Source organism: Canis aureus, chromosome 13 (assembly GCF_053574225.1).
Source record: "Canis aureus isolate CA01 chromosome 13, VMU_Caureus_v.1.0, whole genome shotgun sequence".
NCBI classification, from domain to species: domain Eukaryota; kingdom Metazoa; phylum Chordata; class Mammalia; order Carnivora; family Canidae; genus Canis; species Canis aureus.
Genome location: NC_135623.1, coordinates 24,405,386 through 24,420,686, shown reverse-complemented (window position 1 = coordinate 24,420,686; position 15,301 = coordinate 24,405,386). Strand labels below are relative to the sequence as shown.

At 52.2% G+C, this 15,301-nt stretch overlaps 1 protein-coding gene across 2 annotated transcripts; it reads right to left on the bottom strand.

Moving 5' to 3' along the window:
- Positions 1-5,579: 5,579 nt before the first annotated feature.
- PNP (purine nucleoside phosphorylase) lies at positions 5,580-13,209 on the bottom strand. 2 transcript variants are annotated; one of them, XM_077845442.1, is made up of 6 exons: positions 13,067-13,209; positions 11,036-11,205; positions 7,546-7,649; positions 7,168-7,343; positions 6,844-7,034; positions 5,580-6,176 (listed from the first exon to the last, which is right to left on the bottom strand). In XM_077845442.1, the coding sequence occupies exons 1-6, from the start codon at positions 13,075-13,077 to the stop codon at positions 5,959-5,961; spliced, it is 870 nt and encodes a 289-aa protein (XP_077701568.1). In that variant the 5' UTR covers positions 13,078-13,209; the 3' UTR covers positions 5,580-5,958. The 2 variants fall into 2 exon arrangements, with proteins under 2 accessions (XP_077701568.1, XP_077701567.1); XM_077845441.1 differs by lacking the exon at positions 13,067-13,209 and adding an exon at positions 11,847-11,875.
- Positions 13,210-15,301: the final 2,092 nt, after the last annotated feature.

The following is a 15,301-nucleotide window of genomic DNA, read 5'->3' as shown; positions in this document are numbered from 1 at the left end:
AATCTTTTGTTGTAAAATTATTAGCAGGAGCTTGGTAGAAATCGCCCAAAATAAAATATGAAAAAGGAAGACTACGGTGAAAATCAAATAGCCAACAAACAAAATGGCATTTAAAAAAAAAAACATGAATAACAGAGAAGAGAAAGAAAACAAGAAAAAAAGAGATTGGCAAGTGAGACAGTAAACTTCCTAAAAAAAAAACAACAACTCAGAATGGAAGTGAATTTGAAAAACAAATGGAGTGTCAGGGCATTGGGGGGGGTGGGGCGGGGGGGGGGGTGTTTGACCTAAAAACCGGAGAATAAGGACTCATTCCAAACAATATCACATCTTATTGAGTCCAAAACTAAAAATCTGGAAAAAAAAGATTAAGGTCTGGAAATTTTCCATTTCCATTAAAGTCCAAGTGTACAACAACAGAAAAACCAGGCAGAGAGCCAGTGTTTGTTCAGAAGATGTCCTTTAGAAACACAAAGGAGTCATGAAAAGCAGATGCCAGTTTACAAAGGAAAAAGGAATGAAAATCCAAGCCAAATCAGATTTAGACAGAGGGCACCGTGCAGAGGAAACAGTTCTGTTCTCTACCACCCTCTTGTTTTAAAGGGACAGCAGGTAGTGGTATCTCTGTCTCTATCCTAATGGCAAGCAGCAAATGGACCGGAAGCGGCTAAAACTCAGTAAGGCCGGGATCCCTGGGTGGCATAGTGGTTTGGCGCCTGCCTTTGGCCCGGGGCGCGATCCTGGAGACCCTGGATCGAGTCCCACGTCGGGCTCCCAGTATGGAGCCTGCTTCTCCCTCTGCCTGTGTCTCTGCCTCTCTGTCTCTCTCTGTGTGACTATCATGAATAAATAAATAAAATCTTAAAAAAAAAAAAAAAACTCAGTAAGGCCATGTTCTTCCTCGCTTCTACAAACCCTGAGGTGACAAACATGTGCCCTTGACAGCACTGATCTAAGTCATCCAGGAAGCACACTAAGGATGCAAAATCCCTCCAAGATGTAAAAAAAACTAGTAAGATGCATAACAACGCACATAATGTATGGACTTCCATGGATGATAAGGGGCCAAAATAAGAAATATGTATTTGCATTTGTTAATTTTTTTAATAGATCCAGGAAGAATGCACTAGAAACTATTACGGGGTTACCAGTGGGGTGGGGAAGAAAGGCAGATAGAGAACAGGATGGAACTGAAACTTCACTGTGCACATCTTACGTCACTTAGGTTTTTAACTATGTTCAAACTTTTAATCTAAAAAAAAAAAAAGAAAACCACTAACTTGACTTCGGTGTATATTTTCTTTTTTTTAAGATTTTATTTTTTCATGAGAGACACACAGAGAGAGAGAGAGAGAGAGGCAGAGACACAGGCAGAGGGAGAAGCAGGCTCCCGGCAGGGAGCCCGATGCGGGACTCGATCCAGGGTCTCCAGGATCACACCCCAGGCTGAAGGCGGCGCTCAACCGCTGAGTCACCCGGGCTGCCCTATATTTTCATTTCTAAGTTGCTTGTACTTTTGCCTTTATATTTTATAACACTGTATTCTTTTAAGCACTACAAAAGACCAACCTGATTAAAAATTAAATACTTAATACCACCAATTATGCTATTGTATTTAGCTAATTTGGGGTGAAAGTTTTTCTAACACCGAAGCAACCATTTCTGCTTCCAGTCTGACTTCTTTTTTTTTTCCAGTCTGACTTCTATCCATCAAAACAGTAGTGTGATTTTCACTCATCAGTCCCTACTTATTTTTTGTTTAAAGATTTTATTTATTTATTCACGAGAGACACACACAGAGAGAGAGAGAGAGAGGCAGAGACACAGGCTCTATGCAGGGAGCCCGATGTGAGACTCAACCCCAGGTCTCCAGGATCAAGCCCTGGGCCAAGAGCAGGCCCTAAACGGCTGAGCCACCCAGGAATCCCCATCAACCCTACTTAAAAAGCCTTCCATGGTTGGCCGTTTTGCCTAGAGAAGGTGGATCTCACCCAGCCTGGAATCACACCCCTGAACAATCCAGCCCCATCCACCTTATCTCCCACTGCTCCCACTCACAAATTCTTCAATTTTGCCATTTTATTCTGTTCGGTCGTCAAACATTCCTGAATTTGCCTGCGTGGGGTGCCTTCTGTCGTATTTTTCCTGCAAGGCCTAATCCAAGTCTCACGGTGCCCTCCCCCTCCCAGCCACGCTGGTTCTCTTTGAATCCCTGCAGCACATGTTATCATTGGCACTTAGCATATACTACTTTTCACATGTTCCTTTTCCAAAAATTTTCCAAATGATGACAACATAGGAAAAGACTAAAAGTAGGTCTAGAGGGCACACTGGATTCAGCTTTTATTTTTTAAGATTTATTTGACAGAGAGAAGAGTGAGAGAGTACAAGCAGGGGAAGCAGCAGAGGCTGAGCGGGGAGCCTGACGCAGGGCTCTATTCTAGGACCCTGGGATCATGACCTGAGCCAAAGGCAGACGCTTAACTGAGCCACACAGCTGTCCCTGATTCAGATGTATCCGGTCTCCTGCTTAGATTGGAAGCCCTTGTCTTTTTACCAATTTATTGTATGGCTTTTAGGACAATGTTCTATACAAAGTACATGATTAATGATCATTATTGGTGTTGATGAAGATGACCATGATAGGGCCAGGGCAGGAAGCCTGCCTTGCAGTGTGTTTTGACACCTGTCCTGAGATGTAAGAAAATCGACCCATTTTCCAGGCCTCTCTAGAGAGCAGTAGACTCATCACGGGCTGTTTTCAAGAACTACCCTTCCCTGGAGAGGATCCCCAGACCTATACCCCTTGACTTTCTGCTTTTATTCTCTTGCTCACCTAAACTGATCCAATTGGTTGACACTTTGAAGAGTTGATAAAACAGTGTTTCTTTCTTTTTTTTTAATTTATACATGAGAGAAATGGAGAGACAGAGAGAGGCAGAGACACACAGGCAGAGGGAGAAGCAGGATCCATGCAGGGATGCCCGATGTGGGACTCGATCCCGGGTCTCCAGGGTCACACCCTGGACTGAAGGCGGCGCTAACCGCTGAGCCACCTGGGCATCCCCAAACGCAGTGTTTCCATGCAGTGGAGTCTTACTTGGTCATAAGAATGAAGCATGGATAACATGCTACAACTTGGGTGAATCTTGGGCAGCTCTGGTGGCGCAGTGGTTTAGTGATGCCTGCAGCCTGGGGTGTGATCCTGGAGACCTGGGATCGAGTCCCTTGTCGGGCTCCCTGCATGGAGCCTGCTTCTCCCTCTGCCTCTCTCTCTCTCTGTGTCTCTCATGAAAAAATAAAAATCTTTAAAAAAAAAAAAAAAAAAACTTGGGTGAATCTTGAAAACATGCTAAGTGAGAGAAGCCAGATAGAAAGGCCACATGATCCCATATATACTTGAAAGTCCATGGGAGTTCTATCTATGGAGCTGAAAATAGATTAGTGGCTGCTTGGGGCTAGGTTGTGTTGGGGGCAGAGTAAATAAGTACAAGATTTCCCTTTGAGTTGATGAAAATATTCTAAAATTCACCTAAAAGTGGGGATGACTGCACTTATCTGTTATCAGTGCTACTAAGCACCATTCTGTTACCTGATATGTTATCTATCTCTACTAGACACCATTGAATTATTTCTCTTAAATGAATATTAATACATGTGAATTATCTCAATAAAGCTGCTTCTAAAAATGAAACAGAAAGCATTCTGTGTTCAGGTTTTCTCCCTTCAACTCCTACACCTTGAACTCTACCTGAATGCAGAGTACTCATTACTTACGATTAGATATTACGTGCCTACACCTGCTATCCTTATCACACCCTAGTTTATAGTAGTTACTGTGAACAATGTTCGTTTTCTGTCACCACGGGGGCATATTTAAAGTCCCAACATGAATATAATAAGAAACACTTGTGTAAATCTCATTTTACATACTTTAACTTAGAATTAAAAAAACTTAAGACTCTTGAATTAAGGCACTAAATGCATTTTTGTTTAAAAAAATAACATTAAAAAATAAAATAAAATAAAATAATAAAATAAAATAAAATAAAATAAGAACATTTAGGGATGCCTGGGTGGCTCAACAGTTGAGCGTCTGCCTTCGGCCCAGGGTGTGATCCTGGAGCCCCGGGATCGAGTCCCACGACCCAATCCTCAAGGTACAGTATATACAACTGGCTTATCCTTCGGGCTCCATTCTGTGGAACTCATACATGTTCTATACCAGCTTACATTAAGTTAATGGTTTCATGTATGTGTCTTAAGATTGAAGGGTGGTTGAGAGGACCATTGTCATATTCCCAATTTAACATTTTCTTGGCTGAGTTATAGAATTCATTAACTTGATTTAAAAAAATGTTTATAAACTGTCTCCTTAGATGAACAAGTTAGAGCCGTATATTATTTAAAGGACACATAGTATTTCCCTCTAAACCAGCTCTCTAATGGACACATGACAGATGCTAGCAGAGTGCCTAAAGGTCCACATAGGGATTTATCTATTTATCTATTTATTTATTTAAGATTTTATTTATTTATTCATGAGAGAGACAGAGAGAGAGGCACAGGCACAGGCAGAGGGAGAAGCAGGCTCCCTGCAGGGAGACGTGAGACTTGATCCCAGGACCCCGGGGTCCCGCCCTGGGCTGAAGGCAGATGCTCAACCGCTGAGCCCCCCGGAGATCCCCCCACGTAGGGTTTTAGAGCTGGTGGAGGTACAAAGAAATGACAAAACAAAGAGTGGGGACAGGGGCGACTCCAGAAGCTTTTTTCCTCGTGCTGGGCTCAGGTTGACAGGTCATTTACCAAACCAAGGATGATTTGAGAGGTTTTCGAAATTTCCAATGGACAACTGACATATCATAGTGAGTGGCTCATCCAACTTGATCTTTTCTCAAAAGGCGAAGATGGTGTGGTTCTGCAGCAAACTGCTCTGCGCAGGTAACAGCCAGGTAACAGCACAGTGAGCCGGCCAAGGGCAATGCCCCAACGGGGTCACAGGGAGGCTCGAGGGACAAGTGAGGAGGAGGGTTAGAACCCAGGAGGAAGCAACAGGAGGGAAGGAGGCCCTCAAAGAGGAGGAGGGAGGAGCCAAGGGTCCAGACTGGCCTGGGCTGGCGGGACTCTGATCTGGGGGGTGGCTGATGGTGGAGAGAGAGAAGGAACGAGGGGTGCTGAGAACTACAGGGAGGTGAGGGTCCAGAGGGGCAGATCCCGACAGGAAATACCGTCGGGGCTTAAGGAGGCAGTGGCACCCAGGGAACAGCTGAGGTCAGGGAACCAAGTCAGGTTCCACGGGAGCACAGACGGGGACACGGAGGACAGAGGCGCAACGGTGAGGTGGGGTACAGCGGGCTTCCCCTCCTCCTTCTGGTGTCAGACGTCAGCCCCTCCTTCAGCTCCCAACATCCAGAGGTCTCCTCCCTGGCTTGGCCGCTCTTCCCCGTGTTCCGACACCACCTCTTCCCAGCCCCCCGCGGCCAGTGTCAGAAGCCGTCACACCACACGGTCACCTCAGTCTTTCCCACCAACCTGGACCTGGGCCCCTCGTCTCACCCCAAACGGCACAAAAATGAAGATGCCATTTCATCCTTCTTTTTATTCTCGGAATACAGTGATATTAAAGCCCACGAGGTATTGGGCTGGACCGGCCCTTGTGCGGGCTCTGGTGCTTTGCAGGGGGCACCACGGGCCCGGGAATGTGAAAGCGCGTCTCTGAAGGGCAGCAGTAGCTACCGCGCCAAGCTCAACAGGCTCACCAGCCCGGGCGTGTGCGAGGCAGGCCTTGGCACTAGCTCTCGGAGAAGAAGGGGGGTGACAGCAACGGGGAGGGCGAAAGACGGGGATCCTCCTCTCCTTTCTCCTACTACTTAAGGACAGAGGCACGGGACCCCGCAAGGGCCCAAGTAGGTAGTAGGCGCTGGATCCCATGGGGGAGGCCAGGCGCTGCACGGCCGGTTAGCCGGCTTTGCCGGGAGGTGGGATACTGGTCATGAGAAGGGAGACAAACTGTTCCAGTTTTCGTGCAGCTTGTTTCCCCGCCTCTAGCACTTCCTCATGATTCACCCTCTCCCGGGTTTCATAATCCAGGATGACTTTGTTAGTGATGAGAGAGAAGCCAAACACCCGGAGTCCACAGTGCCTCGCGACTATGACTTCTGGCACCGTGCTCATGCCTGATGAGGAGAAAGGGAAACCACCGTCAGGATCCTCGAACGACTCTTCAGCTTTTGGCCTCATCTCCACTCGTGACCCACTGGCCATTTAACGGCTCAAAAAAGTCCTCCACAGAAGCGGCTCGTTTCCTACCCAGCTTAGGTTTCTCTGTATTGCTTAAGCAAGTGTGGGGCCTCGGAGGGCCTGGAGGGCCTTACACACTTCTTACAAAGTTACCGTTATTTCTAGACCTGTTTCTGGTCATTTCGAACTGAATGCATCAGTTCTAATGATGCAGTTCCATCTTCCAGGTACAGAGTGGCTATTAATAATATATCTTTTTAGGATAATCTTTAGAAACAGTCATGGAGGGAGGCCCGGGGGGGCTCAGCGGTTGAGCGTCAGCCTCTGGCCCAGGGCGTGACCCCAGGGTCCCGGGATCGAGTCCTGCATCGGGCCCCCCCGCAGGGAGCCTGCTTCTCCCTCTGCCTGTGTCTCTGCCTCTCTCTGTCTCTCCCTCATGAATAAATAGATAAAATCTTTTTAAAACCCCCCAGAACAGTTTAACTCAATTTTCCCTGAGTCAGTCTCTCAGACCGCCACCTAGGTCTCAAATCTTTTACCCCCTTCCGTCCCTGTTTGGTAGGTCCCTCCGTCTCAGCCCTCCAGCCGCGACCCCCGTCTCACCAACAGCATCTGCCCCCAGCTGCTGCAGCAGGGAACACTCGGCCACGGTCTCATAGCTGGGGCCTGTCACCATCACATAGGTGCCTTCCTTCAGCTCTCTCTGCTCCCCCATCTGTTTCCAGGTACTGTGAGCCTTCTGCCTCATGTCCCGGTCATAGGCATCAGACATGGCAAGGAAACGGACTCCGAACCTAGGGCACAGGTTGCAATCTCAGGTTACTGGAACCACATGAGCTCTCTCCTAACTCGCACCCACATCCTTAGACCCTATCCAGCTATAAGAAAATAATGAAGTTAAATTCAATTCAACAGACAGATACGCACCTTTCATCATTGGGCCCTTGAAGGGGGTTCCAACCACTGAAGCCTGGTAGGTTGATGTGATCACGGATCAGCATAATATCTCCAACCTCAAACTCACGGTTGAGTCCTCCGGCTGCATTGGTGACCACGAGGGTGTCCACACCCATGAGGAAGAAAACTCTCACGGGGAACGTCACCTTACAGGTACACGATAAAAGATCAGAAAGGGTTTTTTAAAATTTCACCAATTCAGCCACACGGCTGTGCAAGGTGTCTATCACGGGAGAAGAAAAAGGAGGGGGCCCAAATCTACATAGCCCAGGTAGCTCAGAGATAAAACAAGACTGAGACCTCTCTGCCCCCCTTCCGCAACCTTCCAGGCTGACGCTCCCAATTCACCTTCGAGAGCGAGTAGCCTTCATACATGTGGAACCTGCCCTGCATCATCACGCAGACTTTGCCATTCAGGAACCCAAACACCAGCCGACCAGCATGACCCGGCACTGGATGCAAAACAGAGGAGAAAAAAATGGGGTGATGCTTTCATGGAACATGTGCACGGAGCACCACTACGAGCCAACTCATTGTGCTCAACGTGTGAGGTATAATGCAGACAAGCAACACATGATCTCGTCCGGAAAGCTGAAATTTGGTGGAGGTAGAAATAAATCAATCAGGGCAGCCCGGGTGGCTCAGCATCGGGCTCCCTGCACGGGGCCTGCTTCTCCCTCTGCCTCTCATGCATAAATAAAATCTTTTTTAAATACTAGGAAAAAAAATCAATCATAAGCCTACTAAGTATGTAAGTACATCCTATGAGCTAGGCTATGGGAATATGAATGTTCTGTGTGAACAAAGTATCAAAGGAAAGGAGGAAAGGTTTTTTTAAAGAAATTTGAAAAGAATGAGAAAGCCATACTACAGAGAATAAAAGTGAGTAAAAACAGAACAAGTGAGCAATAATAGTTGCAGTGAATGTAGTCATCCTAGATCACTTTTCCAAGAACTTAAGATTCTCAAAATGTATATTGTTTTTTTTTTAAAGATTTATTTATTTATTCATGATAGACAGAGAGAGAGAGAGAGAGAGAGGCAGAGACACAGGCAGAGGGAGAAGCAGGTTCCATGCGGGGAGCCCGACACGGGACTCGATCCCAGGACCCCGGGTCACGCCCTGGGCCGAAGGTGGTGCTAAACCGCTGAGCCACCGGGACGTCGCTCAAAATGTATATTCTTACCAGTTACTCTCACTAGACCATGTGCCTCCTCACTCTTGAAAGGGAGCTCGTGGTATATTCTAGCTCCCTAAAGAGGCTACTGAACAGCGGGCAAAGGCGCTGAGTCTGGACCCACAGGACAAATGTGGGAATACAGGCCCCTGGTGGGGCCCGCAGGGGTGTGGGTCCGCTCCCCACGCAGACATAATAGCCGCTATTACCGCCTCCCTATCTGGCATTTCTCCTCTGATGGCCTCGGCCACCCATCCCCCGGGGGAATGGGTGGTGAGAGAGAGGAACCAAAATCAAGAAGAAGAGTTGAGGGACCAGAGACAAAAAACCTTATAAAAAAAAATTTACCAGTAATACAGCGGAAATGAGTTAGGAAACCCTGAGTATTAAAAAAAATAATAGGTTGAGGGACACCCAGGTGGCTCTGTTGGTTAAGTTGTCTGCTGGGGGCCTGGGATAGATCCCCGCATAGGGCTCCCTGCTCAGCAGGTCTTTATTCTAAAAAAAGATATTTCTAGGGCAGCCCGGGTGGCTCAGCAGTTTAGCACTGCCTTCGGCCCAGGGCGTGATCCTGGAGATCAAGGATTGAGTCCCACGTCAGGCTCCCTGCATGGAGCCTGCTTCTCCCTCTGCCTGTGTCTCTGTCTCTCTCTCTGTCTCTCTCATGAATGAATAAATAAAATCTTAAAAAAAAAAAGAAATTTCTAAAAAAAATTCCCCTATGGGACGCCTGGGTGGCTCAGCGGTTGAGCATCTGCCTTTGGCTCAGGTCATGACCCCAGGGTCCTGGGATCGAGTCTGACATCGGGCTCCCTGCAGGGAGCCTGCTTCTCCCTCTGCCTGTGTCTCTGCCTCTCTCTGTTTCCCATAAATAAATAAAATCTTTTTTTTTATTTTTATTTATTTATGATAGTCACACAGAGAGAGGGAGAGAGAGGCAGAGACACAGGCAGAGGGAGAAGCAGGCTCAAAAAAAAGTTGATAAAGTTTAAAAGTCAATCTACTAATCACTGAAGTACGGCGCCCTTGGGTGGAGGGTAGGATGGAACGGAGCCAGGGTCATTGCTATCCCTCTTAGAAAATTTTGCCCTCACTCCGTCTCTTCTTAGAGATTCGATCGATTGATCAGTCTTAGGCAGACTGTGCATCGACGGCCAGGAGGTGCTGGGCTCGTAGCTCACGACCTCGAGATCAGACCTGAGCTGAAACCAGCTGGCCCTCTCTCTCTTTAATATTTCTTTTCCCGATCCCCATTGCCACCTCCCTGCTCTGGTCGCCCCATCTTGCTTCAAAGTGTTTGAAAAACAACTGTGGAAAGTTTTAGCTCTATAGAGAAAAGAGTTAGGACGGTGGAAGTGTACAGAATAAAGTAATTGAAGCCAGTTATCTGAGAATTAATAAGTAAACCAAATAAACTACCTCTGCCCGTATTTTACCTGGCCCTCACGCCTTCCATGGTCCACCCCCACCCCCGGCCGAGAACTGGCTAAGGTCATTAGTTTAAGGTTCACGAACCCTAGGTGAAAGCACGCTTTCAGAGGCCATAAATAGAAAAAGGTCGGGGAAACGGAGAAGATTGAGCCAACACCCAGAGCAGCAAAGGGAAGTGCGGGGCTGCTCCGGGGCTCGCCCACAGGGGACCCCTAAACCCGGAAGGGCTAATCCGATTTCTTATATGTAACAGGCTCCGACTCAACCTCGTTTATGGCTTTCACTCCAGTCTAGTCTCTCAGTGTGAAAGAGGGACGGGCAGGAGCGGATCTCGACACCGCGGCATCCTGCAGGGGGCTGGGTCACCTAGGGGCAACTTTACCTGCTCAAAAGTCCATCTCCTATTAGCAATGAGGACTTGGGTGTTGCCCCACATGGTTATTTTTCTTGCTCCTAAGTTGAAGGCAGGGCCTCTCCCCAGTTTTAAGTAAACTCCACCCCAACGTGGGACTCGAGGTCCTGCCCCGTGACCAAGTGTTGCATACACCAGGTTCCCCCACCTGCCTCTTTTCGGGGGGAGCCTTAGCCTGTCCCGGCCGCTCCTGGGATGCTGATATGCTACCTGCAGAGCGTCCAGGAGTCTGCTCCTCTCCCCCTCCAAAGGGTCAGTGGCATCAGGTCTCGCCTAGTCACGCATTATGTGTCTTTTGTCAGCAGGAACACGGCAGCCCGTGTGTTCTTTTGCTGCTCGGCACCAGCGGGTGCCTTGACCTGGGGCTGGAGCAGGGGAGGGGGGGCTGCAAAGGGCAGGAAGACGCGGGGCAGGGCTTGCCAGACTGTTGGGGCTGCAGGCACCATTGTACCCGTCTAATCTGCAGCCGGAAAGCGGGGAGAGGGGCCGTGTGGATGGGGCAACCTCATGGATGCGGCAACCTCGTGGTGGGGCGGGGAGCAGGTGGGCCAGGTTCTGCGGAGCTTTCTGGGGGTGGTGATCAGGGCAGCACGGAAGCCTGTCACCGCGTGGTACCCCCCACGCACACGCCCCGTCTACTGTGAAATCACTCCCGCGGGAGTTTCCTTCTGCAGTCCCCCCGGCTCCTGGAGGGCTGGTCCTCACCAAAGCCACTGTCCCCAGTGAACGGCTGCAGAGGACGGCCTGCGTGTGGGCAGGCGCTGCCTCCCGCGGCCCCAGGGACCCGCAGCCCGAGCGTGGCCCAGCCCAGCCATACCTGTACTACGGGGGAAGTTTGGTATCTCGCTGTAGTCAAAGCTCTGGGCCTCCGTCAGTCTGTCCGCCAGATTTCCCAACCCGGACCCACAGATGACCGCCACCTGCGGCCGGTGCTTGGTGCGGCACAGAAGCCACTTGGCGGTGTTCTGATAGTCTTCATACGTAAATCTAGGAGAAGAGGAAAAACCAAGTAAGTTTCTCTCCCGTCCCAAGGGTGTCGCAGACTCATGACCCTCAGTGCACGAAGGCCTGGTGGCTGTGCCGGGTGGCCGGGGTCACCGAAGCTAGCTGCAGAGCTGCCGAGGCCCACATCGCTGCTCTCAGAGGGGCCGCGCTAGCCCCCCCCACTCCCTTTCATGCATCACACCCACCCAAAAGCCCCAGGAAACTCCCTCCGCATTCCAGGGCCCTGCAAAAGTTAATGACACTTACGTTTCCATCCCCCAGCCCTACTTCTGTTTTACTACCACTGGCAGGTTTGTTGGACACACAGAGTAAGCAGGAAGGCGGCAGAGGGAGAGGGAGAAGCAGGCTCCTGGCTGAGAAGGGGCTCATCCCAGGACACACACTCCCCGCCCCCTGCAGCCAGCTCAACCAGCTGAATCCCCCAGGCGCCCTCAGTGGCAGGTTTGATACCTCCGCACGAGAGGAAGGGACCAGAGCCCACAGAGGAGTACAGTGGAATAATCAAATCAAGGAGATGAAAGGGTGGGTCTAAGGATTAAGACCTATTTAGGGCAGCGACAAGCCCAACGCAATCCTCCTACCCCTTCCATCACTAAGATACTCAAAATGTAGTTAAGACTAACCTGAGGGCAGGCATAAATCCAATTTCCTTTTTTTCTTTAACATTTTATTTATTCATGAGAGACACCGGAGAGAGGCAGAGACCCAGGCAGAGGGAGAAGCAGGCTCCATGCAGGGAGCCCGACGTGGGACCCCAGGGTCACGCCCTGGGCTGAAGGCAGATGCTCCACTGCTGAGCCCCCCAAGGGCTCTATTTTTCACAAAAGCGTTTTAGGAAATTCTTATTAAAAACCAGCTTTAAAAAACAAACAGGTTTAGGAATTTCTGGCCTAGAGGAAGCACAACTCACCCTGGCTTCTAGTCTCAGTTGTATCTTTTCAAGCCAATAACCTGTTTCAAAGTCTTCCCCTGCCCGCCCGTGCCAGGGGTGCCCCGGGAGGGGGCGCTTCTGGTGGGGGGGCGCCCCAGGGCCTTGACCCCACCGACGCGGGCCTGGGCGCCCAGCCCAGCCCCTGCCCTACCCCCGCCCTGCCCTGCCAGGACGTGCGCCCCGCCCTCTCCCAACCCTGCTCCGCCCCACACGCTGGGGGGGACTGGGGGGGACCAGGCGGGGGGGGAGGGGAGGACCACGGGGGGGGAGGGAGGGGACCAGGATGGGGGGGACCACGGAGTGTGGACGGCGGGGGGGGCACCATGGAGGGTCCAGGGAGGGGGGTGGATCATGGAGGGGGAGGGACCGCGGGGGTCACCCAGACGGCACCCAGCGGGCCAGGCACCCAGCGGACCAGCAACGCCGTCCTCCTTGGGCCCCAACCCCCCGCACCCCTGCGCACCCCCCGTCCCCCCCACCCCCCCGGCCCCGACCTGCTGCGCGGGGCTCGGTCCTCGCTCCGCCCCCTCCCGCGCGCTCGAACCTAAAACCGCACGTTTTGTTCCTAAAGACCGTCCGCGCCCTCCCGTCAGACACGCGGGCGGGAGACCCGGGCCGAGGAGGAGCCCCCCCCCCGGGGCGGACGAGGGGCTCGGTCCCGGACCCCGGGGTCACGCCCTGGGCCGCAGGCGGGCGCCCCGGATCTTAATTTCCTTAAAAAAAAGCGTTAAGTGTCAGTGGGCTCCGCGGCCGGGGCGGACCCTGAACTCCGGCCTGCGAGACCCGGCGGCGGTCCCGGCCCCCGGAGGGAAGGGGAGGGAGAGGGAGAGGGACGGGGAGGGGAGGGGGGCCGGGTCGCGCTGGGGCGCCCCCCGCGCCCCCTCGGGCTCGCTCCCCGCGCCGCCTACTCACCCGTTCTCCATGGTGCCGCCGCCGAGCTCCCGGGACTCCGGCAGGGCGCAGAGCCCAGAGCCCCGGCCCCAGAGCCCCGCCCCGCCCCGCCCCGCCCCGCCCCGCCCTCCTCTCCCCTCCTTCTCCCTCCTCCCTCCTGCCTCCTCCCCTCCCCCCGCCTCCTCCCTCTTTCCCTCCTCCCTCTCCCTCCTCCTGCTCCCTCCTCCTCTTTCCCCTCCTCTCCCTCCCTGCCTTCCTCTCCTCCCCCTCCCACCCTCCCCCTGCTTCCTCTCCTTTCCCCCGTCCCCTCCCCCTCCTTCCTCCTCCCTCTCCTCCCTCCCCCTGCTTCCTCTCCCTCCCTCCCCTCCCCCTCCTTCCTCCTCCCCCTGCCTCCTCCCTCCTCTCCCCTCCCCCCCACCTCGCCTTCCCCCGCGGAAGCCCCTGCGCCGCTGCAGCCCGAGGCCCGCTCCAGCTCGCGGCCACAGCAGCCACCGCCGCCGGGGCCGAAGGACGGAGCCAGAGCCGGAGCCCGAGGCGGCGCCCGCGTGCACAGCGGAGAGGAGCGAGCGCAGACCCGGGAGACTCGGGGGCGGCGGAGCGAGCGCCCCGCGGAGGGGCCGGAGGGGACGGGGACCAGGAGGGGCATCCGCGCAGGCTGACAACGAGCCGCCTCGCAAGGTGACGGCTGGCTCAGGGCCGTGGTCCCCGCTGGACGTCCACCTGCGCCCCGGGACCGCCAGGGCCCAGGAGCCGCCCACAGCCCCGCGGCAGGTGCGAGGCCCCGCTGCCCTGGGGCCCTGGGCGCCGTCGGGCTCCGGACTCCGTCCTCCCCCTTCAGGGATCGCCCCGTGCTGCCCCCCTTGACCCTCGTGCTCGCCCTCGGGCCATCTGGGTCTACCGGGCTGGGCTCGAAGACCCCTTCCTACAATCCACATCCCGCAGAGGAGGGAAGGCAAAGGTCACAGATGCGGAAGGTCATGCGAAGCCTTTGGCCAAGCAATGGCGAAAAAACAGAGCATCAGTAATTTGATTATAATAAGAAAGGAGAACATAAGTACAATAATATATATTATTTGTAATCTGGATCCTGCATGGGCTCCACGTCCTGTGGGGGCTCCACTGAAAAGGTCTGAAAACTTAAAAGCTAAATCGACTTCTAGAGCTCAAAGAAACTCCTTTTAATAAGGGCAAGTTTAAGCACTCCGGTGGTTTTCCACTGAGTCTGTCTGTGAAGTGTTACCTGGTGCATCAGGAAGTCCCGGGGTGACCCAGACTCCCGGAGCAAGAAGCCCAAAGGCCTCTGCCGCCTAGCACGACTCACGCCCGAGAACCTAGAGACCATTGCACTCTATGGCCCTCGCCATGGACCTGGCCGTTCTATTAACAGTCCAGGACAGATTCCTAATCGTGGCCTCATTTGTAGCAGATCCTCCCAGAAAAAAAAATCCCCAGTTCTAAGGAAATCCATTCCTTCATCCTGTGATGAAGGATACATCCTGTACCCTGTGGGAGGTCACAGTCCTGAGAATGTCCCTAACAATTGTCTTCTTCACCTGGGTGGTCATTGATAAAGGATGGAGCTTGCTTGCTTCTGTGGTGAGTATTTAGGGCGGGAGAGATCCCTGTGACCAAGTGAAATACAGTGGAGAAACTGGAGTTTTTAGGAGACGGTGTCCTGTCCCTCTCTGACTGTCTACGATGAGGGAGCTGAAGGCAAGCTGAGGACAAAGCACAAGCTGACAACCTGCACCACCACCCCAAGGTGGGATATGTGTGACATTCCTCAGGCATTATTGGCTGCCCTAAAACTAAGGGAAGGGAAAAACAAATGGTTAACTAATACAGATCACAGTCCCGCAAGACAGGAGTCTCTCATTTTCCAACGTCTTATTACAAGGAAAAGCCTTCTTATCAATAGCCTAACTCCCAGAAAAACAGAATTCAATTTCCTGGATCCCTAATATCACTTTCCCTTCCCTTGAGGAAACAGAGGCCGAAGGGAAGGTAAACAATTAAATGTCTTTATGACCCGCAGCCCATTGACTAGGAGAGTAGGACATTCCTCCAGGAAGCTCCCAACTGTCTGTCTTCATGTTAATGCTTTACTAGAATGAAAAACAATCCCGCTTGACAATAGCTAGGCCTCCAGCATCCTAAGAACCTCCCTTAGCACATCAAAGTCCTTTTGGACATCTCACTTTTTCCTTACTTCCCCTGACTCCTGAGTATAGAATCAGCCATTCCTCACAACCCCAG